Raw genomic sequence first — 26,247 nt, forward strand, 5'->3', positions numbered from 1 at the left:
AGAAGCGCGGTGCTCCGGCAGGTTCCCTCTAGCATTCAGCCCCGCAGTGAGTGAGCCACCAACGGCTGTCCGCTGACCATCTGCTGCGGTCCGAAAACACCGACACCTCAGGCAGGAAACACCAGCTCCCCCCCGTTTTGACTTAAGGTTAAGCCAGTGTGCTGGCTAGAGTAAAGTTGTGGGCAGAGCCTCTCCCTCCCTGGCCAGCTCTGCTTCTGTTCCCAGTCCTGAAAATAGCAGCCTCTGCTGAAACCCTCACATTCCCTGCTGAAGCCCCGCTGCTGCCTTCCTAAACGGTGGTGCTGCCTTCATGTGCAGCTCGTAGCGTCCCCGCAAGAAGAGGCTGCGCTGACAGCAGATTTTAGGAATTAATTGTGTTTAAAATATCAACATTCACCCTCAGATAACGCACAGTGATACCGTTTAAATAAGGGACAAAAAAACCTGTCAAACTTATTCAACTGTATTTGGCTACGTCCGAAACTAGACGATTAGGCGATACACAGAAATATAATCTACAACCGTTTTGATAATCAGTTAAACGTTTCAGTCTTGTGTCAGTGTAAAAAATCAAAAAACAAGTCAGATATTTACAGACTGGGGCTTCTCAAATTAGACATTTGGCTCTGTGAGCACATTCATCCATGAAAGCACCTTTCAAACTATTAAAAGTGCTTTCAATGAGTTGTTTTAAGGCAAATTGAAAAAAAAAACAAGCTAAACAAATACTTTAATGACGATAATGACTTGAAAGACAAGAAACAGTTGTGATGTGGATACAACTCAATAAGTTGGCACATTCATTTGGCTTACTGGAAATAAAAATAAAATAAAACAGATAAACCAATAAGCCAACCACAGACTGATTACAAAATGAGATTATCACAGCATTATATAATTCCACCGACATGTTATAAATGATAATTATGCCCGAGTCATACCTAAAATCTCTCGAAGGATAAGAGGAGACCCAGAGAGAAATCACACAGGATATTTACGACAGCACCTGAAGGCATCCGAAGAGCAGGCTTACAACAGGTGCGTCCAAAGACCTTTGAGTCACTAATTTTTAAATGCGTACTAACGCATTGCATTTCATTATAATAATACACAATATCAGATAAATAACACACCAGGGTCTCACAACCCCCAGTGTGCTTGTGGTAAGGTGATATTGTCATGTTGTTATAGGAGAATAAAATATAAACCAATTTAAGATTAAGATTAAGATTAAGATTAAGATTTAAGATTAAGATTAAGATAGTGTTTATTTGTCACATGCACAGTTATACACAGTACAATGCACAGTGAAATGTATTTTGTACCTGCAACCATATATATATACACACACATATAAATAAGAAGAATAAAAATAAAAAAAGTAATTCACACTATACACTATACTCTATATACTATACACTATGCACACTTTTACGTGGAATTATAGATTATAAATTATAATATTTACATTGTGCAATAATGGTCCAGTTAGGGCTCAGAGTTGAGCAGACGGATGGCTTGTGGGTAAAAACTCTTCTTCAACCTTTCAGTCTTAGCCCTCAGGCAGCGGTAACGCCGGCCTGATGGGAGCAGGGAGAAGAGAGAGTGTCCGGGGTGGCTGGGCTGTTTTAGGATCTTCATGGCCCTCAGCCTGCACTGCTTGGTGTAAATGTCCTGCAGGTTGGGGAGGGTGGTTCTGATGGTCCGTTCAGCTGAACGAACCACCCTTTTTAGGGCCATGAAGTCCTGCTTGGTGCAGTTTCCCATCCAGGTGGTGATGCTCCCACGCATGATGCTCTCGATGGTGCAGGTGTAAAAGTTCCTGAGCACCTTGAGTGGGAGCTTGAAGTCTCTCAGCCGCCTGAGGAGGTAGAGACGCTGTCTGGCCTTCTTCACAGTGATGTTAATGTGATGAGTCCAGGACAGGTCCTGTGAGATGGTCACTCCCAGGTATTTGAAAGTGTCCACTCTTTCCACCTCAGCACCACTGATGACAAGTGGATGGTAGTCCCTCTGCTGCTTCCTGCTGAAGTCCACGATCAGTTCCTTCGTTTTGCTGACGTTGAGCAGGAGGTGGTTCTCCTGGCATATCAAGAACCTACATAGAAAACTTGTAAAATTATTGTGTGCAGGATAACTGTAGAACAAGTTGCACAGAGAGTGAAACGTGAGATCAACAGGATCCAGCAGCTCATTTTTCGCCTCAAGTAAGTCAATGTACAATAAAATGACAAACTAATACATCAAAATAACAGTAGAAGTCAAGATGTTGACTTCAATTACGTGTTAAATGATGGAAGATTTAACTGACTCTCATGTCAGACTATTGTTTTTGATTGGGAAACCCAAATATTCATTTCTTTTATTAAACAATGGCGCAATGGAGATATTTTTTTTCAGTGTGGATGTGAAAAGAGAAAGAAAGACTGTATTTAACTAAAGAAAGACAGAGAAAGGGAAGGAAAGGACAGTTTACGTTTGTTAACAGGACTTTGATGCATTGCTATAAATTATATAAAACAAATGCCTCTGTGTGTGTGTGTGTGTGTGTGTGTGTGTGTGTGTGTGTGTGTGTGTGTGTGTGTGTGTGTGTGTGTGTGTGTGTCCGTTTACCTGTTAAGTAAGACAATAATATGCTAAAATAATCTTTCACATTTTTAATTCCACCTAATTTTATTGTCCAAATTAATGCCCGAAACGCATTTCCTAACCGGCTGTCTGTTCAACTTTCTGGCCTAGCCTGGATCATTAAGTCCTTGCCAGTCATATAATACATACAATATTTTGTGTAATTCAGCCATTCACAAAGTTGAGTGCTGCAGGCCACTTAAAAACTAGAAAATCCCATGGGGCCCACCCAATCTTAAATCTCCACTCTAATCAAAACGCAAAAGAAAGTAATGTATTTCCTTGACAATTTTAAAAAAACATAAACAACACAGGCTGTTAGCTATAAATTGCTTATGCTTCTCAGTCATATGTAAAATGCTGGGACATAAACTTCAATACAAGACCAATAGATTTAGCTCAGAGTGATGAGTAATATCACTAACTAACCACCTCCTATTACCAGTTTTAATTCACTTTTTATATAAATAAATAAATTTATATTAATATTTAATATATACTACTTGTAAGTAATTTCAAACTGAATTTCTGTTATTACTGCGGCCCACTGCAGGTCCACACTTTAGGAATCACTAGTCTAATTCAAGCACCCTCTGATAAAAATCTTGTTTGACTTATAATTTTACTTATCATTTTATATATATATATATATATATATATATATATATATATATATATATATATATATATATATATATATATATATATATATATATATATATATATACCACCCTAAGTATTGTGGATACTTTAATAAGATCATTAAATTGGGAAAAGAAGAAAAGAAGTACTGCATTTGTTTTAACTTATATTTTTATTTGATTTAAAAAATTTAAAGGGAAATTTATTCAGGCAAATAAAGACAGTCCCGGGGTCCTTGAGTCCAGGCTGACGTCATCGAGCCTTCCTCGGTCCTCTGTGGGAAAAACGTGGGTCTCACTCTTCTACTTTGTGCTGTGGATTTGTGACCAAAATAACCTCAGTAAGTTTTGTCACCACTCAGTCGTATTAGATGTAGTTACTGAACGCTTTGGGCCAACTTTGTGAGTTTGTTTCTCAGCGACAATGATCGAGAATCACTCAGAGGAGTTAGCAGCTTAGCCTTCAGCGCTAACACACTGATCCAGAGCATCAGCCAGGCTAGCGTCGCTAACTGTGGGTACGGCAGCTTTATAGGTGTTTATGTAACTGTCTTTCTGTTCCTGCGTGAACACTTCGAAACAAAATAAGCCTATCTGGATTCAGGTTAGTTAACCCTTCCTCTTCCCCAGTAGTGTTGCTGTCAAAGCTGAAGCACAGCTTTGACAGGGACACTTTACATCTGCCATGTTTCTGTCCTCAGAGATAACTCCACCGCCAGAGATCAACTGCAACTGGCAAGGATGGAGTACATGCAGGCTCCTGCCTCCAGCAGCCAAGGGAACATGTAAGTGCACATCTGTAGCATTGTAAGTTTTAACGCACTAAAGATCTTTCTCAAGTTTACGGATAGCATATATCTAACTATAAAGCCCGTGTGTGGCAGTAGACCACCAAAACGCAGCCTGTACACATGATATTGTGGCCGAACATAAGTATTGGCTGATATTTTGCTTGCTGACTACTCACTGTCAGCCTCTTGGAAAATAAACAGCCGTAGCAGCAGCCTGTATTTATCTGTTGGGTCATCAATTTTTTTTAGAAAATTTTCTGCTCGACCATCTCCGATTTGCTTCAAAACTTAATGGTTAAGTCTAATTTTGGACATATAAAATGATTGCTGTGAAAATTTAGCTTCATGAATCAAATCAAACTTTTCCACTTTGAAATCTGAGGACATTTTTGAACATGAAAAAAGACAACCAAAAAACACATGGCCAATGGACCATTTTTCAAACAAATGTTGAAAAGTATTTAATTGATGAAGCTAAAATGATATATGTCCAAACCTTGGACCATAACATTTTTATGCAACTCGTAGAAGGTTGAGCAGAAGGCCCATGATGATTTGAGATGGAATGACCCTGTCATACCACATCAGCTTTGCCTTGGTTAGATGTTGAGAGATTATGATGAATAGCTAAAATAGCCTTGAAAACATTCAAGTTCTTTATTTTTCTTAGAGGGTTTGATTTAAAAACAAAAAACAAAACAAAACATGGCTAACACCCCAGAATCGAATCTCGCTGTGATGAAAATTGAATTGCCACATCCTGAATATTAGTGCTTCTTGTGTTTACTGAGACCAAAAACAGTTCACAGTGGGACAAATTTGTCATATCTTTCGTGGTCAAAAATGACAACATGGTGATCTATTACTGTAAACGTTTATTGTTCAAGTGTTTGCTGCTGTTCTACTTATTGAATAACAGCAGCAGTGATTCATTGTGGCACAGCACAGCATGCACAAATTGTATTGGTCATTCCATAGAAAGTCAACTAAATCTGAAGAAAACTTTCTCATTTACCTTTTCACTGGATGTCTTCCCGAATTTGATCAAAAGTTCCTAATTAAGAACCCTGTTGACAAAGCTACTTATACCCCTTTTTAGGTGGGCTGCTGGCCAACTTAGAACCAGTTCCACATGTTTCTATCTAATAAAACCTGATGCCAGTGCAAAAAAGCTGGCACCAGCATAGCACCACAAAATTGCTGACATCAGTAACTCTTTGAGGGGCTACCACAAGAAATTAATCAATAATTAGCACATGTAGCCCACAGATTCTGAACGCTGTCATTTTCTTCCCATGCTAATAACCTCTGCTTGTAATGCAGCGTAATACTTAAATCTCAAACCTGTCAAAATGTGGGAAAGTTCTTTGAAGACAGCATGGCTCTCTCCCTGCACATCATTGGTGGAATAGAGGTCATAGAGCAGTTTTTATTATGACTTACAAATAGATTGAAATATTGAATATATCATTTATTATTCAAATAATAGGGTTGAACTGAATATTTGTCTCCAGGCTGGAAGATGAAGGGCTATAGCAGTTTGCAGTCTGCCATAACAACCAGGAGTAGCTTTCTAAACAGTCTTTGATTTTATGTGGGCTATGGTGCAGTGCAAATGTAATTTTGCCAAAACCACTGAGATGCAAATTGAGATGATTTATGATCAAGTAAAGCTGAACATCATGACTCTTTATTTGCAGAAAATGGTCAGTGAAGAGAAAAATACCTCATCCCTCACTTACTTATTTCATTGACTTTGGCTTTTCTCCTTTCCAGCCTGTGCTGCACCTGTGGTGTCCCCATTCCTCCCAACCCAGCCAACATGTGTGTAGCCTGCCTGCGTACTCAGGTAGACATCTCAGAGGGAATCCCCAAGCAAGTCACTGTGCACTTCTGCAAGCAGTGTGAACGGTTTGTTTCATGCATTTAATTAGCACATAACAATTGTAATCGTCTTTTACGCTGTATATCATTGTTTTTCTTCAGAAGGTTTGTACAGGTGAAATGTGGCAGTTAGCAAGGTATATTTTATGTAAATGCATTTCCTCTTTCATGCAGGTATTTGCAGCCTCCAGCGACCTGGGTACAGTGTGCTCTGGAGTCCAGGGAACTACTTGCTCTTTGCTTGAAAAAACTAAAGGGCTCTATGTCTAAAGTAAGTCTCCGTCTTACTCAGTGTCGCTAAAGACGAATAACATATTTCCACACAAGTGAAAGATTAAGTGTACACTAACACCACTTTGTAATATGAGAGTCACAAATGTGATGCTAAGCTGCTGGTTTAGTCCTGAATTTTTTTTTTTTTTTTTTATTATTATCCATTTTTTTTGTTATGTTATAGTTTTTTGGGGGGAGATGTGTGGAGAGGGACTGTCTCAGCCATGACAATAAATTTGAATCAAAACCTTCAATATTATAATCTTTAGGTTAGTACTTTGTCATAGATTATTATATTACAGTGTCTATCCCATGTTTCTGGCATTCTATGATGAGTGCACCATGTTTATCATTGTACTTGTCAGTATTAGAATGCTGTTCACGGATCCAAAATGCATCCCTCTCTTCACAGGTGCGACTTATTGATGCTGGTTTCCTGTGGACAGAGCCACACTCCAAAAGGATTAAGATGAAACTGACCATCCAGAAAGAGGTTTGAAAACAGGGAAATAATTTTCAGGGTCCGATTAAAACTTAATTAGTGATCTGAGATGGGCAAAAGTTTGAATTTTAATTGCTTTTTTTTTTTTTTAACTTAAGAATAAGCATAAAAGTGCTGGTAAGTTGTAAGATGCATTCACTACAAAGTGACTCTGAGGTTGTTGTATCAGCAGAACAAAAGATCTGTCTGTTCTTGACGGAGTTATGTGTGTTTGAGAGTAGTGAGCCTCACTATTGGCTGTTATTGCATCTCCTTGACCTTTAGTGAGAACCTGAGCCTTGTGCCTCTTTTGTTTGCAGTTGGAGGGTCTTTATAGTTGTGCACGGAGTTCCCACTGCTCCGATGAAAATTCAAGCATTAAAAACGCAAATGTCTTCTTCCCAAACAGCTTGGTTAATGAATTTCAAGCACAAGTTTTTGTCATCATTTCCCATGCAGCTGGAGCATATGGTGTGACTTGTTGCTGTCTTCTCCAGGTGATGAATGGCGCCATCCTACAACAGGTGTTTGTGGTCGAGTTTGTCATCCAGTCCCAGATGTGTGACGACTGCCACCGTGTGGAGGCCAAAGACTTCTGGAAGGCCGTCGTTCAAGTTCGGCAGAAGGTAGATACCTGTGGTCTTGTACCCTATCAGTAAAAGTTATTTGTCCATTTTGATTGTCTACTGTTATTTTCAACCTTTTTAAAATTTTTATTAATTATTGAAGTGGTTATATTTTGGAACATTTGTGAGAGAGGCAAAAAGCTCGTGGTCAAAGCTGAAAATATGTATACAACTAAAGGGCTATAAAGGCTATGTATATGTAATATTCCCAAAAATGTTGGACAAATGCATTTTACTTCTGAACTCAATTTGACCTCAAATGTTTACTTTTTTGGGTTTTTTTTTAATCCTTCACTGTTTACTCTTTCTACATGTAGAGCCGTTAGTGTTTGATATAAAATACAAACATAGTGCTCTGGCTATTTGTTGGGAAATACAACTCAGAACGCTCCAATTTAAGGTGAACTTTACTACCACAGAGACTCTATCACCATGTAGCTAAGCTAGGTTACTTATTATAGAGCTCAATGCTGTCATCAACCACTTCATAATAAAAGCCAGTCATTGAAAAAGCTTTTACCCCAACAGGAAAAGTTCAACAGAAGGTAGACACCTACAATAAATAGTTTGTTCCAGTTTTAGTCAGTGAGGTTGAGTGTTAGCAGGCACATGCCAAGCCAATTATAAAGCTTTGCATGCTTTAAAGGGATGAACATGAATCTCTGTATGATGAAGATTTTGCTTTTGTTCCTCAGACTGTACACAAAAAGACTTTCTACTATTTGGAACAGCTGATCCTGAAGCATAAACTCCACCAAAATAGCCTCAACATCAAAGAAATCCATGGTAGGTCAAAGCTATATGATAATTATGTTGAATTTTTTATGAGTAATATACATAACCCTGTATACCCCAGTAGAATTCTATTAGAATGTTCCAGATTACTGAGAAAGAGGAGAATTCTGATAAACACTAAAAACCTAAATTTTTCTAAAGTAATCAACTGTCTGTTATAAGTTAGTTTTAATTTCAAAGATCAAAAAGAATTCTTTTTAACTGTATATTACAATTTAAGATTTGTACATTTGTTTTTATAATTTTTGCTTCCTCTTCTTCATCTGTCGTCTCTACTCTTCTGCTGTCTCCTCCCTCATCTCCAACTCATCCTCTTCCTCCTTACCTAAAGCCTCATCTCCTGCTCTTACATAAGAAAATATGCATAAAAATGCTGCTTTATTCCCAGTTAGTTATTGTTAGCAGTTTAAACATGCAGACTTCCTGTCTCTGGACAGCTGCTGGTTAAAATATAATGTAATGCCCTCTAACGTTGGGCTCGAGTGTCCTAAAAATCACACGTTCCTTTTGATAAACAGTTTGATTGCATTCTCACATCATACTCACTAATTGCTTGAGTCTGACAACGTTAGATCCACTTAAAAGAAAGCTTCAGTAACGGCGGTTAACGTGCACAAAAACAGCAGCACTTACCAATAGAAAAGTTCAGGATATCCTCAACAACTCACCTCAATATCATTGTCATCAATCAGAAATGCCCTTCATTGGCTCATAGACCATATCAGACTCCACTGACAAAGTTTTACAGCCTCCTCAAGAGTAGATAAATATGGACGCTTCACATTAGACATGCTGACAGCTGAAATAAACGGTGGACTGACAGACTAGACTTATTACTGATGAACACCACCTAGAGCATCTGAGGTAAATCGGGGTTAAAAGATAAAATATCACCAAAATATTTAATCTAATGATATTTTTTTATTCCTGATTGATTGTTAAGTGTTATTGTCATTCAAATACATTAAAATATAGTGTGTACAAACATTTTTTTATACACAAACAGCAGTAGAAACGTGCGTGCCAGCCGTGGATTTTATGGGGTGCAGAAGGTTAAAGGGAAATGCTTTGTAACTGCTGTGGGACCTTTACCCAAATTACACTGAAAAGTGGGAAGCTTGCCCTAGTTGTCACCAGCGGAACTAATGTGGGTTAGAGTGAAGGAGAACATAATAATGTGTCGAGTGTTAATTACCTCTTCCCGTACCAGACAGCAAGCCATGCATGCATATCACTGGCACCAATAACTTCATGCAGCTGTCCTCATGTGGGCCTCTGAGGGCCACGCGTTACACATCTAATCAGCGAGCTATAATCAGAGCAGGCGTTTCCTACCAGCTGCCCGCAGAGCAAGCTTGCTTCTTACCCTAGTTATTGATGCTAAGTGCTACTTCATACATACTTATGCGCGCAGAGGCACACATGCTGTGCATTGAGCGACATCTCAGCAGCAATTCTCTGTATTCTTGAACGGGACTGTTAAGCGGAGTTTAGCCCGATGGGGTATTTTAAATCATCTCCAAATCTCGGCAGGACTTCAAAGCTTTAAGAAGGCTACAGCATGTGGCTGCCATATTTTTCTTTCCTCTTCGTCTGCTCTCTGGTGTGTGCTGTTTTCATGCATATGTTCTTTGCAGTGTTGATGACCTGCAAAGCACGCCTGTGATAAATTTATCGCTGGAGTGTATATGATGGTATTGCTTTTCTCTCAGATGGCATTGATTTCTACTACGGCTCGAAGCAGCACGCTCAGAAGATGGTCGACTTCTTGCAGTGCACCGTGCCCTGCAGGTAAACATTGCTTCGGTCTATGCCTCTGAAAACAGTGAGCACAGCCTCAGTGATGAGGTCTGCCAAGGTTCAGAATTTTTGTGCAGATGTGGAGATGATTTGCTAGCAGGTTGTATCAAAATATAGGCTGTAAATAATAAATTGTTAAAATAAAGTTAACATTAATAGAGGGAAATTTTTTTTTATTATTTTGTTTGTTTAAAACAGTGTCAAAGTTGTTTGCACAGGCTGTTTGTTTTTCATGTGTGCACAGCTGCATGCACTAATGCATTTCTGCCCCTTTTTTTTGTACCATTTGTTCGGCCCATACTGTATGAACTCGGCTGTGTTACTGAACGAGTTAATATTACTAATAAATATTAATGCTTGCTTTTTCATTTTAAAGGTCAAAGGCATCTCAGCGCCTCATCTCTCATGACATCCACTCAAACACATACAACTACAAGAGCACGTTCTCTGTGGAGATTGTACCGGTCTGCAAGGTATCCAGCAAGTAGTTATATTTATAATTCATTTTAGTTGAATTTTGGATCAATCCAGTGATTCACAGTCAGCAGTGAGACACATCCAACTGTTCATGTCACTTCTACAGCTTCAGCAAAATAATCTTAGACATTTGTCTTATGATCAGCTGATATTTAGTTTATAAAAAGGTTGAAAGACAGGATTAATTCTTTATAACATTAAAACTAAGGTAGGGATCGATTGATCCCTACCTTGAGGTGACAGTTTGTTGTGATTTGGCGCTATATAAATAAAATTGAATTGAATTTTACTCCCCATGACCTTGGTTTGACCCCAGGTTTTCTGGTTGTGTCTGGTTGCCAGGACAATGTTGTTTGCCTTTCACCGCGGCTGGCTCAGAGCCTGGGGAACATGGGTCAAGTCTGTGTGTGCATCCGTGTCACCAGCACCATCCATCTGATCGACCCTCGCACCCTGCAGAGTGAGTACTGAGGAGTTTTGACACATCCGGCTGACACCACTGGCTGCAACTCACCATGTTAAATCACTGGTTAATTATAGCTGCTTTCTCCTGTGTTGGCTTGCAGTCAGCAGAGATGTCATTTAAGTTAGGGATATATACATTATTTAATTGTCATAGTTTTTTAAATAAAGCCTCACAGCAAGAAGGTTTTGGGCACAAACCTGCTGGCTGGGTGGAGCCTTTCTGTGTGAAGTTTATAATGCTCTCCCTGTGCTGGGTTCTTTCCGGGTACTCCGGCTTCCTCTCACAGTCCAAAGACATGCATGTCAGGTTAATTAGCAGTAGGTGTGATGTGAGCATATCTGCTGCAGACTGGGATTGGCTCCAGCCTCTCCATAACCCTGAAGTGAAGAAAATACATGAAAAGTTGAAGTTTAAAAAAACAAACAAAAAAAAATCATCTTTTTAAAACAAAAACAAAAAACTTCAACATATTCAATATATTGTAACATATTTGTATAGAATAATGTCTTTTTCCCATCTCTATTTTGAATCTCTATAGTCATTAAAAAAAAGCTTAAGACATAGCTATTCAACTGAAAATTATTCACCAACAATTTAATTTTAATACATTTTATTAATTTAATTAAATTTGTTAAATTAAAAATGGATTATTTGTCATTTAAACTGTTGATTATTAGATGTCAAAGCAAGCAATTTAACCACAGGAAATTACAATGAAATTACAAATTACAATTACAAAATTTTCTCCACTGTTATTATTTTTATTTATTTTTTCTCATTTTCTCATGTATTTGCTGTTTTATAGTAGATGGAGCATCACAAAGATCACCAGCTTTCCTTTTAAATTTTATAGACTATTTGACAGCTGATAAAGTCATAAAAATAATGAACATTATTATATTTAAATCACACTAGATCAAAGTAAGTTTTTAAATATTCATCAGATTTGTTTCCCTTTAAACCAGTTGTTTCAGCTGTATCCTGTTCACCTTCTTTTAGGATCTGCACTTTTCTAAACATTGCCAGAGGTTATTTATTTCTTACTCTTGTATTATTGAACATATAACACCAAAGCGTTTCCTGATTTCCTGCATCACTGCGTGATCGACACGCTTCTAGACCACACTAAACTGACCCCAGTTTGGTGACCACACGTTCAACACATTTTACTCAACTGCTCAACTGCTCTCTTCTACAGTCACAGCAGTGCATGAGAAAGGCTCCTAAAGAGCAAAACGTATTTCAGATTGTATTATTTATTCTATCAAAGCCAAGTTATCTGATTGAGAGGGATTTATTACCAATGCATGCACTGAGACAATTAGTGATGGGTTGCTTCCTCTGTGGTGTAATCATTCATTTTGTACGAGGCTGGATGGTCCTCCACATCTTGAAGCAGCACACACGTTTTTAATTATTCTTCAAAGCGCGGGCTATTTTTGGTGCCGAAAGTTTTTTAGCTGGTTGAAAAGCACAAACAGCCTCAAGGCTGTTGAACAGATTCAGCAGCACAAAGCAATTAACTCATGTATCAGAAACATGGGTTTCTGTTTTTCTGCTCGTACAGTTTGTTTGCAGTTTATACAGGAAAACATCATTCCTGTCTAATTTGTTTAGAGTATGAACAGAAAGATGAAGCACTTATGGACAAACCAGACTTGTAATTTTTTTAATATATGCGTTTGTTTGACATAAATTAAATATCTTGAAAGTTAAAGTTTTTTTTTTTTAAAGACTTAATCAATCAAATGTGTAATCTGTATCCGCTCTCTGTGAAGTGATGTATGGTTTTCAAGATCAAATGAAGATGAGAAGCTACTGAATAATTTCTGCTCCTGTTCTTTGTCTGCTCTAATGGCTACTCCTGTCACGGCAGGACTGTCAGTGATGCATAAATGATCTCTCTCTGTAGTTGCTGAGGTGGACGGGAACACATACTGGCGTAACCCCTTCAGCAGTCTCTTCAACCCAAGTCAGCTGGAGGAGTTCATCGTCATGGACACCGACATCATCAGAGACCAGAAGCTGGGCGCTGGAGCTGGCGTGAGGTCCAACAAGGTAAAGGCGCGCGTGTGCTGGTGCTGAACATATTGCATTATGGGGGAACATTGCTCTTCCCTTAGAAGTAAAATCAATAGCAAACCATTACATTATCCGTGAACCTGTATGTTGGATTTGAGCCAAAACAACACAAACACTTAGGAGTTTCTTTTTAGGTAAGTGAGGTGTGTAGTTCCCCTCTCTCTTTTGTCTCTGTCGTTGTGTGTGTGTGTGTGTGTGTGTGTGTGTGTGTGTGTGTGTGTGTGTGTGTGTGTGTGTGTGTGTTGCATTATTATTGATGCACCTGAATGAGCAAACATGGATGAAAGAACAAGAGTAATGTTTCATTGCTTTAAACATTTTTTTTTTCCTTCCCTCTTTGTGTATGCGTGCTGCAGCACACCCTGGCTGAGGTGTGGGTTCAGAAAACATCAGAGATGGATACCAGTCAGCAGTATCACTGCCGCACATTCCTGGGCCACCTCCTCAATATTGGAGACCTGGTGCTGGGGTCAGTATGCAGACAGGTGTGCAGCTGTGCCTGAATAGTAGTCAGTGAGTTTACACCTTTCTTCTTATCCTGTAGATTTGACTTTGCCAATTCCAACATCAATGATGAGTACCTGAATAAGATGAACCCTCACCATGTTCCTGATGTGGTAAGACTCACCTGCACTTCAGCAGGCATCCTCAGTGAATAACCCTGCTTCAGATGATAATTTCAGATTTGCCAACTTGATTAATACAGCCCTCTAGTGGCAACATAAAACACCACATGCAGATCTAAAAATTTATTCTTTCATGAAATCGCAAAGAAACAAAAATGTCGACAGTCCGTTGTTCTTTAATTTGAACATTTGTGCATGTGGACAATCAAAGGTGCTGATCAAGAAGAGTTACGACCGCAGCAGGAGGGTGAAGCGCAGAAACTGGAAACTGCAGGAGATAGCCAGAGACCGTGAAGGCATGGACACAGATGATGAGAGGTAGGATGGTTTAGTTCATTATCTGTTGAAGGGGATGACGTACTGGTGCAAATGACTAACCTCTCAGTTACAGCCTGCTGTCTTGGGAAAAGTGTGTTTTAGCTAAAATTAATGACTCAAAGTGCTTTTATTTGGGACTATTTTCAGATGTGGATACATATGTTTGTTTTGTTAGTATTTAAAGCAGGTCAATAGTAAATTTATTCTTCACTCAAAAAAAGTGTACAGAGGTCATGTTGATTGGTATGACAAATTGTGCCAACTAGTACAGAACCGTGGCTCACTGATATGTTTTTTTTTCCTTTGTTTGGACAGAAGTGGAGTTCTAACACAGAAAAATAAACTGTATCAGACTCTGATACACAGACAAAACTTCCAAAAATAATTCCCAAATAATAATAAATAAATAATAGAGTTTTAGCCTCATGTTTAGGTTAAAGCCATAATTACCAGTACAAATGTCTCTGGTACAGAGCATATAGGAAAACCACTTCGGAGACCTGAAATGGTGACTCAGGGCATTGTGATGTTTTGGCTTGTTGGTGAATAGTTGGGTAGTGTGCCAAGAACATCGAGTGTCCTGTGGATGTTTTGTTTTTTTTGTTTTTTCCTTTTTCATTTATAAAGTAACCAGATGGATCTGCTCTCAACTTGCTTTTCTGTGTTCAGACAATACCAGGACTTCCTGGAGGACCTCGAGGAAGATGAGGCACTGAGGAAGAATGTTAATATCTACAGAGGTGAGCAGCTGATCACCATGGCGCAGACTTGCTCCTGCAGCAGCTTCCCGAGAGGGATTCAGAACCTTTGTTTAGGTTTCCATTGTCAGGTTATGGCTCATTTGCTGTCAATGGCTGCTTAAGGGTCTGTCACACGTTCATTGTAGATGATGCATGATACACTTAATGAGCAGATGCTGATATTTTTTTTTTCTTTTTAATTTCAGATGTATCAAAGATCCCAGTGGAGAGCGACACTGATGATGATGGAGCACCACGTATCTCCCTGGCAGAGATGCTGGAGGAGCTCAGTCTAACAGATGCCACAGGAGGAGAGGGTGCCGACATGATGACAGACTGACCAGTCACCGTTCTGCCTTTGTGGCACTGACAGCTGATTTATCAAATATTGGCCTGCTTATGATACAATAATGCAGTTACACACCATGGATTCATAACTGTTGGCAAATTGAGGACTGATTCAAACACTGAAAGATGATATGTTGAATCAGACCGATCCGGTGGTGTAATGACTTGACACAGTTAAAACCTACAAGCTGAAAGTCATAATGGTCCTTAGTCATAAATATTTTTCCTGCTGAGAAACTTTCAGTTGAATCATTTGAGCATTTACTACCACATTGTCTGAGTGCATATCAAATGACATGAAAATGAAGTGCTCACAGTTCCTTTATTGAAATAAATCGTCATCCGCAGTTTTCATAGATGTTTTCTACTGGTTGAAAAACTTTTGTTGTGCTTTACTTCATTCATCCACAAGAGGGAGCTCAGTGCTAGAAAGATATAAGAAGCCATGCATTTAAATGGAGACACTTGCTGCTGAGCAAAATCTATTAATGATGTACTTTGGCCACTGTGGGCAATATGCAAATACTGTCCAGCCGCAGCACCTTTTCATCCAGAGAGTTCAGTCTGTGTGATTATGATATAGGCTGAAGCTGGAGATATGAACTAGATTAAGAGATTTTCTGCAATAGGCAGAAAAGAATAAATGTGTGAAAATGGACAGCCCTCCCCTCTCTGTTTGAATCCCATCACATCAAAAGGGCACAGTAATATGCGTGTTCTTTAAGTGCAACACATATAAGTGAATGCTTATTTCTGCCCTCACAGTTTATTCAAATCCTGCTGTCAAGTCATAGATCTCTGCTTAACCCACTGTGCCTTCTCATTTACATTACACCACTAGAGACTTTTGAAAATGATGTCCTGTATGTAAAGCTCGTGAGATTTCAAATATGAAAGTAAATTACTTGTTAAAGAAAAAAAAAATGGTTCTAAAACTATATTTAACAGGAGAGTTTTGTATGCGGCCACTTCTGGATCTGTTAAACGCACCACTGAGCTTCATAAAGCGAGTGTGGATAGGGTTGTGGTACCATGATGGCTTAAAAAGAAAACACTAAAGGAGTGGTTTAAAATGATGAAGCCATGCAGGTGTTTTATATTAAATGTTTAAAGTGTTCTTTGATGATTTGGAATGTAAAATAGTCAAATCCATTCATTAAACCAAAGCATACTTAAGCTTTTAGTAAACATGTCAGAATGTTTGTTGGAACAGTCCAGCCCACCAATAGGAAGCTCAATGTAATGTAAGACAGCAGAGGAATGTGTGTCTCACAGGGTGTGTTAGTCTGTGTGATATGTCTCACATTTTGACTTGGAGGGGGGGGGTCCAGTCTGGTTTTTCACAAACCTGAGCAGGTTGTTGTGGGTAATCAGATCTACTTGGGAAAGTGAATGAAGTCCCCCCCCCCCCCTGATTCACCTGCAGTTTCCCTGTCTACGGGGTTTGAGGATTGTGAATGTCCGATATGAATAATGATTTCCTCAGTACTTGTGGCAGGGCAGCGGCAGCAGGTCACATTAGTGGTTTCACTTCTCCTGTAAATCCTTCGTGAAGACGTATTCGTAAGCTGTGCCTGCCATTTCAAACTAGCCCCCATCCTCGTGACGCTAACTGCGGCCTGGAGAGGGTATCCATGCGTAACCGGTGCGCCTTCGCGGCCCTGCCCATGTTTACACATCAATAATGCAGTGTATTAATTGAGCAGGTCAGCAAACTTCACAGTTGGGAGATAAGATTTCCCAATTGTACGTCTGCTTAGTTTCTTTCCCAGGTGTGTTTCCGGGCTCCTTTGACCGAATTCCTGCAAATTCTCAAGTCAACAGACGGATGTGAAGACTTCACATTACATTTGTTTTCAAAACACTTTGGAGAACGTTTAACGCTGCACGCCCGGACGGTCCCAGAAGCGCTCAGTGTTGGTTGCAAAATCTAATTAATGTGGCATTAGGTATTATTCGTTTAATCTTAGCATAAAGAAGGTTATGAAGAGGAGGGCTGTTTGTGAATGGTTTATGAGCTGCATTCAGACAACTGAGCGTGAACATTATCCTCACGTTCAGTGTATGATTTCATACCCCTTCAATATTTTGCTTCCCCCTAATGAAATGTAATCTACAACATGCCGAGGTTGCGGTACGCCAGCGCGGTCTCTGGTTTTTCCATCCTGCGCGCTGCTGCTGCTGCTACTGCTGTCTACGTCAGAGGTGGCACTGCGGCGCAGTGTCGGGCTGCAGCATGGTGGGACGGAGGCGATGCGACACCGACTGAACAAAGTTTAATAAAGATGCTGCAGAAAGCAGCGCGCTACACATGGCTGAAATAGAGCTCCAACCAAGTCGACGCCTCCTGCAGTGCTTATTATGCAGGGACTTTTTTCCAAATTTCTCTACATAAACAAACACCGGCCTATGCATCGCAGCTCCTGGACACTCCACCTGCAAGATCTGCGAACCAGGTGAGTCGCGAGTCTAAGCACGGGTAGTGGGTGTGGTGTCATATGTGTACTACATATAGGCCGGTGGTAAACTGGTGAGGCAGCTTTTTCGTTTACACAAAGCAGCGGAGCAGCAGCAGCGGGACGCGAGCCGGAGCCCTTATTCTAACAATCTCAGTATAACGCAGGGATCTCACGTCGGCTGCCGAGGTGAGTCACGGCACAGGCTGCAGCAACGGCTCAAGCGCTAATAGGCGCACATCCCTTCTAATATATAATCTATATACATGTATTAAATTCTAAATTAACCGTATAATAGCATCATTATTACTGTGGGTTAATAATTCAAGTTAAGTGTATTTATCTATTTTGGGCAGAATTTATAACTTTTGCTCAAACCTTGCAGATTTTTGGGCTAAACTTGGCATTTTAAGTAAGGCACCATCCTAACAGTGATGGGGTTTGATGGGGGAGTAATCATCATATAAACTACTGAAAACTACTAAAGTGGTGACTTCAGTATAGCAGTCATACTGTTATTACGCCTGATTATAACGAGGAAGTTAATTTGATTACGCACTGTTGATAATAGCGGGCCTGTACAGAAAAGGAAATGTTGCTTTTCCCAGTCTACCAACTTGCAAAATGTGCCGATGAGTACTCACACCTGCACTTGTTACGCACCTGCTGGCCCCACCCCCTACCTGTCTGGAAGGATCTATCACTGCCTGCCACTGCTTCGTGTATATTCTATTAAAATATTTAGAAAGCTGTGCTCCGAGAACATCAGTCTTAGTTTTAAATTGCGTCCAAGTTATTGTTGTCCATAAAGTGCACTCATTGGTCTATGTTGCTGCTTCTTCTATGGTGGTAAACGACTTTTATTTTTCACATAGTAGAAACTTTTTCTTTTTGGGGAGTGAGCCATGTGTGAATAAGTGGACCAAGAAAATAATAACTGTTTATAAAGTCAGTTGGGACCCATGGGTTTAATTTTATTGGTGCGACTGATTCCTATAAGAAACCGAGCCTCCGTGTGGCCTGCTTAATTATTCCCTCAGGGCACCTTCTGTTGGTTTGGAGAGGCTTAAAAAACTGCTGCGAGCTCCCCTCATACTTCCTTATTAATAACCCCACTGCTACGGGGACTCTCTCTTTTTTTTTAATTTCTATGGTAGTTAAACAATTATCCCCAGGATAGTGATAAATACAGGTCCCAATTGAGTATGGAGAATAGCTACCTCTTTTTCACTGTGTGTATGTGTGTGTTTAAATAATCCAGGTTGTTTTATTTTTTTTCATGCTTTAAAAAGCACATTTCTTCAAGTGCTTTGCATGCATTCACTTTTGAACCCGAGTATTATCAAAGAGAAATGTTGTAGTAGTGTGAAGATTATGAATGTAAAGTGTAATAATCAGCCTCATTTGAATAATTTATGATGCAAAATAAATGATAAAAAATGTTTTGATGTGTTGCTGTGTATAATAGTAAAAATTACACAAGACCACATCAGTAATGTTACTCCACCTTATGATTACTTAATACTTTAACACATACATGATAACGATAAATTTTCTACTACTACTACTACTACTTTTTCTGCAGGATGAACTTCAAGAACTTGAGGGAGTACCTGGCTTGGTTGTACTACCAGTACCTGCTCATCACCGGCATCTATGTCCTGGAGCCATGGGAAAAATCCATTTTCAACTCCATCCTCTTCTCTGCCATCGCCATGGTTGTCTACACCTCATACGTCTTTATTCCCATCCACGTGCGCCTTGCGCTGGAGTTTTTCTCTGGGATCTTTGGCGAGCAGCCCGAGAGCACCGTGGCACTCATGAACTAAAAGAAGGGAATAAAAAAAAAACCCAACCTAAAACAAAATATGAAGGTAAAGAGACAGCGAACACGTGAATTAGCATGAGTCCTTAAATAATTTCTTATAACCCAACTCCTTAGCTCCCGGAGCACCTTGAGCCCTTCTTTTACAACATGTTCAATCTAAATCAGAGCAGTCGGCCACCTCTGCAAATCACAACTGAAAATATGAAGATCTTAATGGAATGATGTGGAAATCAGAGCCTTACTATCTTCTTTACATCCCAAACCTTCCAGCCTTACCCCATGGTATTAGGCACACAGCAGAACATTGCTTTCACACATATCCTGTGAAATGTCTTATATGTTGTTTGTCCTGTTTTGTTTGTTTCTGTTCTTCTTTACCATATGTCCTGTGTGAGTGCATACCACCTGTGTGTTTTGCATGATATGGTCATATATGGGCAGTAGATTTGCATGCTCATCTCACTACAAAATACTACTACTCTTCTTTCTTTTATGGGCTTTTAAGCTGCAGCAGTAAAGGAGATTAAAGCAGTTTTATTTGGCACCTTCATAAAAGCTGGAGACCTGTTAGAGGCAGATTAAAAGGGGAATTGAAGCCCAAGCTGAGATACTTGGATTCTGGCTGTGTTCAAAATCACTTTTTAATAAATAGTGCACCAATCATTTTATAGTGCCTGAATCCAGTGTGTAAAATTTATGCACCAGACAGTAACCTCGAAAGTTTCAAAAACTGCTATAAAACAAAATGATTCCCAAGTGTCTGGGTTCTCGATCTACAGCTCACTCTCCACAGGGAGAGGTGACTATGTGGGTGAGAGGTGATTTTAGACACAGCGAACAACTTCCTTTACAGCCACAGAAGGCAGTATAAATCAGGTTCTGTTGGACTTAATGTGACAGGTAAACTAAACTTGAAAGGTGACATCAGTGAAGTTTCCCTTTAATTATGTCCATGTTTATCTATCTGATGTTTCTGTGATGCCATGCTATTCCAACATGCACTCAGTGTTAGTGGTTGATCTGCGATTTTGCGTCAGAGCCGCTATCGCTTTTTTTTTTTTTTTTTTACTTGCCTTTATGAACTGTAATGCTGGCTGCCAGGGCACATTACACATTTCATGCTGACATTATGTAGCTGATCTTAAGAGAGAGAACTGATAGAAAGCCCAACCTATGCAATGAGTCTTAAAATGTTCCCATTAGGACTCTGATAAACAAATTTTCCCACTCAATAGTAAAAATAAACAAAACAAAATAAAAACAGAATAGATATGTGCCGGGCCCTCTCTTTATCTCTACTTTGTTAACTGTCGGTGTATCAGGAAGTTGTGCTCAGCTCTGAGCGTGAACAAATATTGATAGAACACACCTTTGTGTTTTAGGCTTGGTTTGGCTAATTGCATAACTCTACTTAACAAAGTCTGAACTCAGAGACTAACTGTTTGCTGTCACACACAGAATACTAAGATACTACAGGCAAACTGACCCAAAGGAAAAGCAAAGCCCGACTGGCTGACCAAAGTCTTCCTTATCTATAGTTGATCTATAGAGAATGAACTGGAAAATGAGTTTTAGTGTGTCTGGTAGTTGCGATGAGCATTGTGCTTAGGATCATTTTTGGTTATTTGTGCTTTGGGTCAGGGGCTCGCTGGTTACAGTTCAAATATAAATTACATTAAGTTGATTTTATGCATATGGAGTTATATATTTATATACATTGGTAAATGCTTGGCTGGTTACAATGTCAGTTACCAAACCTTTTTGATTATTTATATCTGTTTTCTCTTGTGGCCATAAATTTGTTCTATGCTTTATTTCTCTACCTTAAAGTGTTTTTATATTGTCGCTTGTTGTATCATTTAATTTCATTTTGGGTAAACATGTGCAGAAGTCTCAGATGTTTCCAGCTCCAAAAGTGATGAGCTCTTTGAGAAGCTTTTTTTCACTGTTCACAAAATGAATGTTTTATTTATACATGACGGTGACACATCACTGCAATAATCAGAAAAATAAAGGCCTCTGAAGATTCTTGGAAGGCTCTTCTCTTTCTGTGTGATTATTTATACATGCCCATGCTTTTAAATACAGCTGTGGTCAGAAGTGTACATGCACTCATCATGGGCATGAATGCCATGGTAATTTTTGGCTTTTAATCATTTTTTAACTGTTTTTTTTTTTCCCAGGGTGGAATGATTGTACAGCATACATCTTTAATGACTTTAAAGGACAAGAACTAGCTGCACAAATTAGAATTTATTTTGGATTTTCTCTAATCCACACAGTGTCAAAATTTGACATAGAAGCTAAAATATAAACATACACTCAATGTGGCACTGAAGGATCTACACTGTCTTTGAATGTAAAAAGTCCAAAGTCTATTAACTTCTCGCTGGTGATCATGATTGACTATAACTGATAGTTTTTCTTTGCTAGCATAAAAAGGATTTGTTTGACAGCACTTACTGGATTGACCAATATTCAGAACAATGGGAAAGTACAAGGAGCTCAGTGAAGATCTAAGAAGGAGAACTGTAGATTTAAACAAGTTGGGAAGGTTTCTTACGGCCATTTCTAAACAACTGCAGATTCCAAGATCATAAGTTTAAATAATTGTATGTAAGTGTGAGTTAGGAAATGTGTCACCACTTTAGCAAGGTCTGGAAGTTTTCGATTTCAATTTTATTTATAGAGCATCAAATCACTAAAACAGTTACCTCAGGGCACTGTATAGTGTAAGGAAAAGACCCTACAATAATACAGAGAAAACCCCAACATTCAGACGAACCCTCATGAGCAAGCATACTTGGTGACAGTGGGAAAGAAAAACTCTCCTTTAACAGGAAGAAACCTCTGGCAGAACCAGACTCTGGGAGGGGCATGACTGGTTGACCCAAACTGTCACCCTCAAATGAGAAGAAATTAGTTGGGATGTTCAAAAACAACCCAAGAACCACCAAGGCTTAGACCTACCATAAACTGGAAACTGCTGGAACACCAGGGTCACTGCCCACAGTGAAGTGACTTTTATATCGCCATGAATTGAGAGCGTACTGGCCAACAAAGAAGCCCCTGCTCCAAACAATTGACAGCTTCAAGCTTGACTGAAATTTGCAGCTGCCCACATGGTCAAGCCAAAAATAATTCTGTCTTCTGGAGAAAAGTTTTATTGTCAGATGGGACAAAGATTGAGTTATTTTATGCTTAAAAGCCAGGTTCACGCCAGAAAATCAACCAATTTAAATGAATGCTACCAATTTTGCCAAGAAGACTGGTCAAATATCCAGCCAGAATTATGCCTGAAGCTGACTGATGATGACTATCAAAAGTGTCTGGTTAAGGTGCAACTTGCTAGGGGACATTTAAATAAATAATAGTGGAGATTTAAGTGTGGCCAAACTTTTGACTGGTACTATATTTGAGTCACTATGTATGCTTTTGACCCTGTGTGCATTATGAAAATCTGCAATACACTATATTGCCAAAAGTATTTGCTCGTTTGCCTTCATACACACATGAACTTGAGTGACATTCTAATCTTAACCCATAGGGTTTAATATGATGTTGGCCCAGCCTTTGCAGCTATAAAAGCTTCAGCTCTTCTGGGAAAGTTTACCACAAGGTTTAGGAGTGTGTTTATGGGAATTTCTGACCATTCTTCCAGCAGCACATTTGTGAGGTCAGCCACTGATGTTGGACGAAAAGACCTGGCTCACAGTCTCCACTCTAATTAATCACAAAGGTGTTCTACCAGGTTGAGGTCAGGATTCTGTGCAGGCCAGTCAAGTTCTTCCACACTAAACTCACTCATCCATGTCTTTATGGACCTTGCTTTGTGCACTGGTGCGCAGTCATGCTGGAACAGGAAGGGGCCATCCCCAAACTGTTCCCACAAAGTTGGGAGCATGACATTGTCCATAATGTCTTAGTATGCTGAAGCATTAAGAGTTCCTTTCAATGAAACTAAGGGGCCGAGCTCAACTTCTGAAAAACAACCCCACGCCATAATCCCCCCTCCACCAAACCTTACACTTGGCACAGTCACAGTCAGACAAATACCACCAAACCCAGACTCACCCATTGGATTGCCAAACTGAGAAGCGTGATTCGTCACTCCAGAGAACACGTCTCTACTTCTCTAGAGTCCAGTGGTGATGTGCTTTACACCACTGCATCCAATGCTTTGTATTGTGCTTCTTGCCTTGGATGCAGCAGCTCAGCCATGGAAACCCATTCCATGAAGCTCTCTTGCGCTAATCTGAAGGCCGCTGTCTCTGTAGAAAGTTGGCGACCTCTGCACACTATGCGCCTCAGCATCTGCTGACCCCACTCTGTCATTTTATGTGGCCTACCACTTTGCGGCTGAGGTACTGTTGTTCCCTATCACTTCCATTTTGTTATAATATCACTAACAGTTAACTGTGGAACGAGTAATGAGGAAATTTCATGACTGGACTTGTTGCACAGGTGGCATCCTATTATGGTACCACACTGGAGATACCCATTCTTTCACAAATGTTTGCAGAAGCAGTCTGTATACCTAGCTGCTTAGTTTTATACACCTGTGGCCATGGAAGTGATTGGAACACCTGAATTCAATGATTTGGATGGATAAGTGAATACTTTTGGCAATATAGTGTAAATTCAAACTTGTGCACCCAATTCTTGTTCTTTGAAGTCACAACAGATGTATGCTGTACAATCATTCCACCCTGGAAAAATAACAGTTCAAAGAAATCATTAAAACCCCAAAATAACTATGACATCATGCCCATGTTAAGTCTGAATGAATGCCTGACCACAACTTTATTTATTCACATAGCTTCATGTCACTTAAACAGAGCAGTTACTTTGAAATTGAACAAGGAAAACAAAAGCCTACGGGTAGAACATTTTGGACCCAATAGACCATACCACATAAAACAAATTCAAACAATAACAGGCAGAGCCACCAAACCAGTTCTCTGTCAACAGAGCAGGAATGAATGGCCCAGGGCTGTCCTTCAGATACTATATCCTGTCCATGCCTACTAAACTCAGGTAACCTCAAACCTGCCACATTCACCATATTCGGGACATAACTTAAGCCAAAGCTTGTGAAATAATGTGAGGCTGAATACAAATAGCACTGGACATTTCTGCTCAGTAGATGTAGGCATGGTGGATGTAGGCACGGGCACTTGCTTTGGTTATGGGTTAAGCTGCAGAAGAAGGTCTGCCAAGGTTTATGTGTTGCAACCAAATACCTCCACCTTGTTTTTGTTTTTTTTCAGGACGTTGGAACACAATAGCTGCAACACCCTCAGCTGGTAACCTACATACCCAAGCTCATCTAAAACGATACTACTGAAAACCTTTCGTTGCCTTGTCACTGCCTCTCTTCTTCCTCTTTACTTTCTTTCCCCTTCTGTCCTATAATAAAGCCAAGCACTATATATTCTTATGCCACCCTATAAGGCAAGTTTAGCTTTTGCCTCAGGGTCTTTGAAGAAGTATCTTCTGTTTACACTGCCCTTGTTAATTTGTGTCCCATTGAGGAGGAGGTTAGGGGTTATCTCCATAATGACAAGGTGTAAACAAAGCTTTCTGCAGACTCAAGCCCTCTCACACTCTTTGAGGGTGGTGTATTGTTACTGATGTGCTTAAAAGTGGCCCGTAAGTGTTCCTGTGAAAAGGGAGAACACCTAGCGATTGATGAATCCAAAGACTGAGATGAGCATGAAGTGAGAAAAACAAACCACACCACAACCAGGAGCAGGTTTTAGTTAACAAGGAAACCCCAGAAAACTTTCAGTATTTATATTACTATTAGTATTTGATAACATGTTGTACTCTGGCTCAAGCTTCACCAGCTCACTCATAAACACAGAGCAACGCAGAGTCTGTGACAGACATTGTTGACAATACACACACGCAAATAGACAAAATACACAGCTATGCATGAGCCTTGAATGACATCTGTTACACTTGATGTTGGTCATGAAAAAAGAACGTTCTCCTTTTCCTCAAAATAAAATGCTTTATTATACAGTAACAAGCTGCGTACCTTGGCATAAATACTGTAAATAGTGTCCAGTGCGGGTGTTTGAACAGACAACAATGGAAACAGAATGGCACAAAAAACGGCATACAATGCACATGAACACACAATTGTATTTCGCTTGTGTTGCTGCCTGTGTGGAAAAAAAGCACTTCTCTTAAAAGAAGACATATTGTACTACACATCTGTACCATAAGGCAACATTGTCAGTGCAACAGCCAGAAAATACATCCCCCCACCATATTTTCTGCTTTTGTTTTGCTCACTTATTATGTGCCAAAAACATTAAATTTCACTGGACAACATTTAAAGGTAATGATATCAAAGTTCGCAGGCTTGCACAAAAACTACGTCATTCCGAAAATAAGCACCTTGCAACATTTGTTCTTTATCAGTCAAACTTATTGCAGTTTTATTATCTGCTTCATTCTGTGGCTTAATAAATACTTTGCAGCAAAAATCACATATATTTGAAAGACCTCACATTCATCCTTGTCTGTGACCAGTTATTTCTCTGTCACCGAGTTTCATAAAATTCAGCTTGGTGGACAGGTGGAGCATGGCCAAAGGAAGGACCCTTTACATTTTGGGGCTGATGGGGATCAATTTGAGACTGATCCCAATCTACGTTTACATCCTTTTGAAAACATTTTATAAAATGCAGTGCCAACATCTGTAGCCTACTATCAAAAAAGAAACAAGACAATAACCTGCGGTTATAATGTATTTTATTGCCATTCATTGAGTTTGTTTTGAGGGAATATTGTTTGCTCAGTTGGGTGTGTGTGTCTGGATTTGTGTGTGTCTACGTCTATTGTTATACAGGGTTTGGGGCAGGCTCTTGGTTACACACACTCCATAGAGCCTAATCATTCAGCTTTTTTGGGAGGGTCTTAGAAATGAATTTGCTCATAAAACCAAAATACTGAAATACTGTTTGTTACCTTGCC

At 39.6% G+C, this 26,247-nt stretch overlaps 2 protein-coding genes across 4 annotated transcripts; both read left to right on the forward strand.

The window, feature by feature from the left end:
* The first annotated feature begins 39 nt into the window (after positions 1-39).
* On the forward strand, positions 40-15,323 carry nmd3 (NMD3 ribosome export adaptor). Of its 3 annotated transcripts, none has more exons than XM_030743495.1 (16): positions 40-111; positions 3,971-4,054; positions 5,837-5,971; positions 6,119-6,215; positions 6,630-6,710; positions 7,196-7,324; positions 8,020-8,110; positions 9,832-9,910; positions 10,296-10,392; positions 10,739-10,856; positions 12,775-12,920; positions 13,301-13,413; positions 13,489-13,561; positions 13,782-13,888; positions 14,558-14,628; positions 14,835-15,323. In XM_030743495.1, exons 2-16 carry the CDS (start codon positions 4,011-4,013, stop codon positions 14,966-14,968), a joined length of 1,515 nt encoding a protein of 504 aa, XP_030599355.1. In that variant the 5' UTR covers positions 40-111; positions 3,971-4,010; the 3' UTR covers positions 14,969-15,323. The 3 variants fall into 3 exon arrangements, with proteins under 3 accessions (XP_030599355.1, XP_030599352.1, XP_030599353.1); XM_030743492.1 differs by lacking the exon at positions 40-111 and adding an exon at positions 3,467-3,610; XM_030743493.1 differs by lacking the exon at positions 40-111 and adding an exon at positions 3,634-3,873.
* A 1,964-nt stretch (positions 15,324-17,287) lies between these two features.
* Positions 17,288-21,272, forward strand: sptssb (serine palmitoyltransferase, small subunit B). The gene is given in 3 exon segments (XM_030744918.1): positions 17,288-17,353; positions 17,356-17,432; positions 19,018-21,272. Coding segments are annotated over 3 exon segments (387 nt in total). The 3' UTR covers positions 19,262-21,272.
* The last annotated feature ends 4,975 nt before the right edge of the window (positions 21,273-26,247 follow it).

This window comes from Archocentrus centrarchus, chromosome 13, assembly GCF_007364275.1.
Source record: "Archocentrus centrarchus isolate MPI-CPG fArcCen1 chromosome 13, fArcCen1, whole genome shotgun sequence".
NCBI lineage: Eukaryota > Metazoa > Chordata > Actinopteri > Cichliformes > Cichlidae > Archocentrus > Archocentrus centrarchus.

Excerpts from the sequence above, each read along its gene's own strand:
- nmd3 (XM_030743495.1), top strand. The coding sequence starts at position 4,011 with ATGGAGTACATGCAGGCTCCTGCCTCCAGCAGCCAAGGGAACAT. Across the intron at positions 12,921-13,300 it reads CTGGCGTGAGGTCCAACAAG|CACACCCTGGCTGAGGTGTG; the intron begins GTAAAGGCGCGC and ends TGCGTGCTGCAG. Across the intron at positions 13,889-14,557 it reads ATGGACACAGATGATGAGAG|ACAATACCAGGACTTCCTGG; the intron begins GTAGGATGGTTT and ends TTCTGTGTTCAG.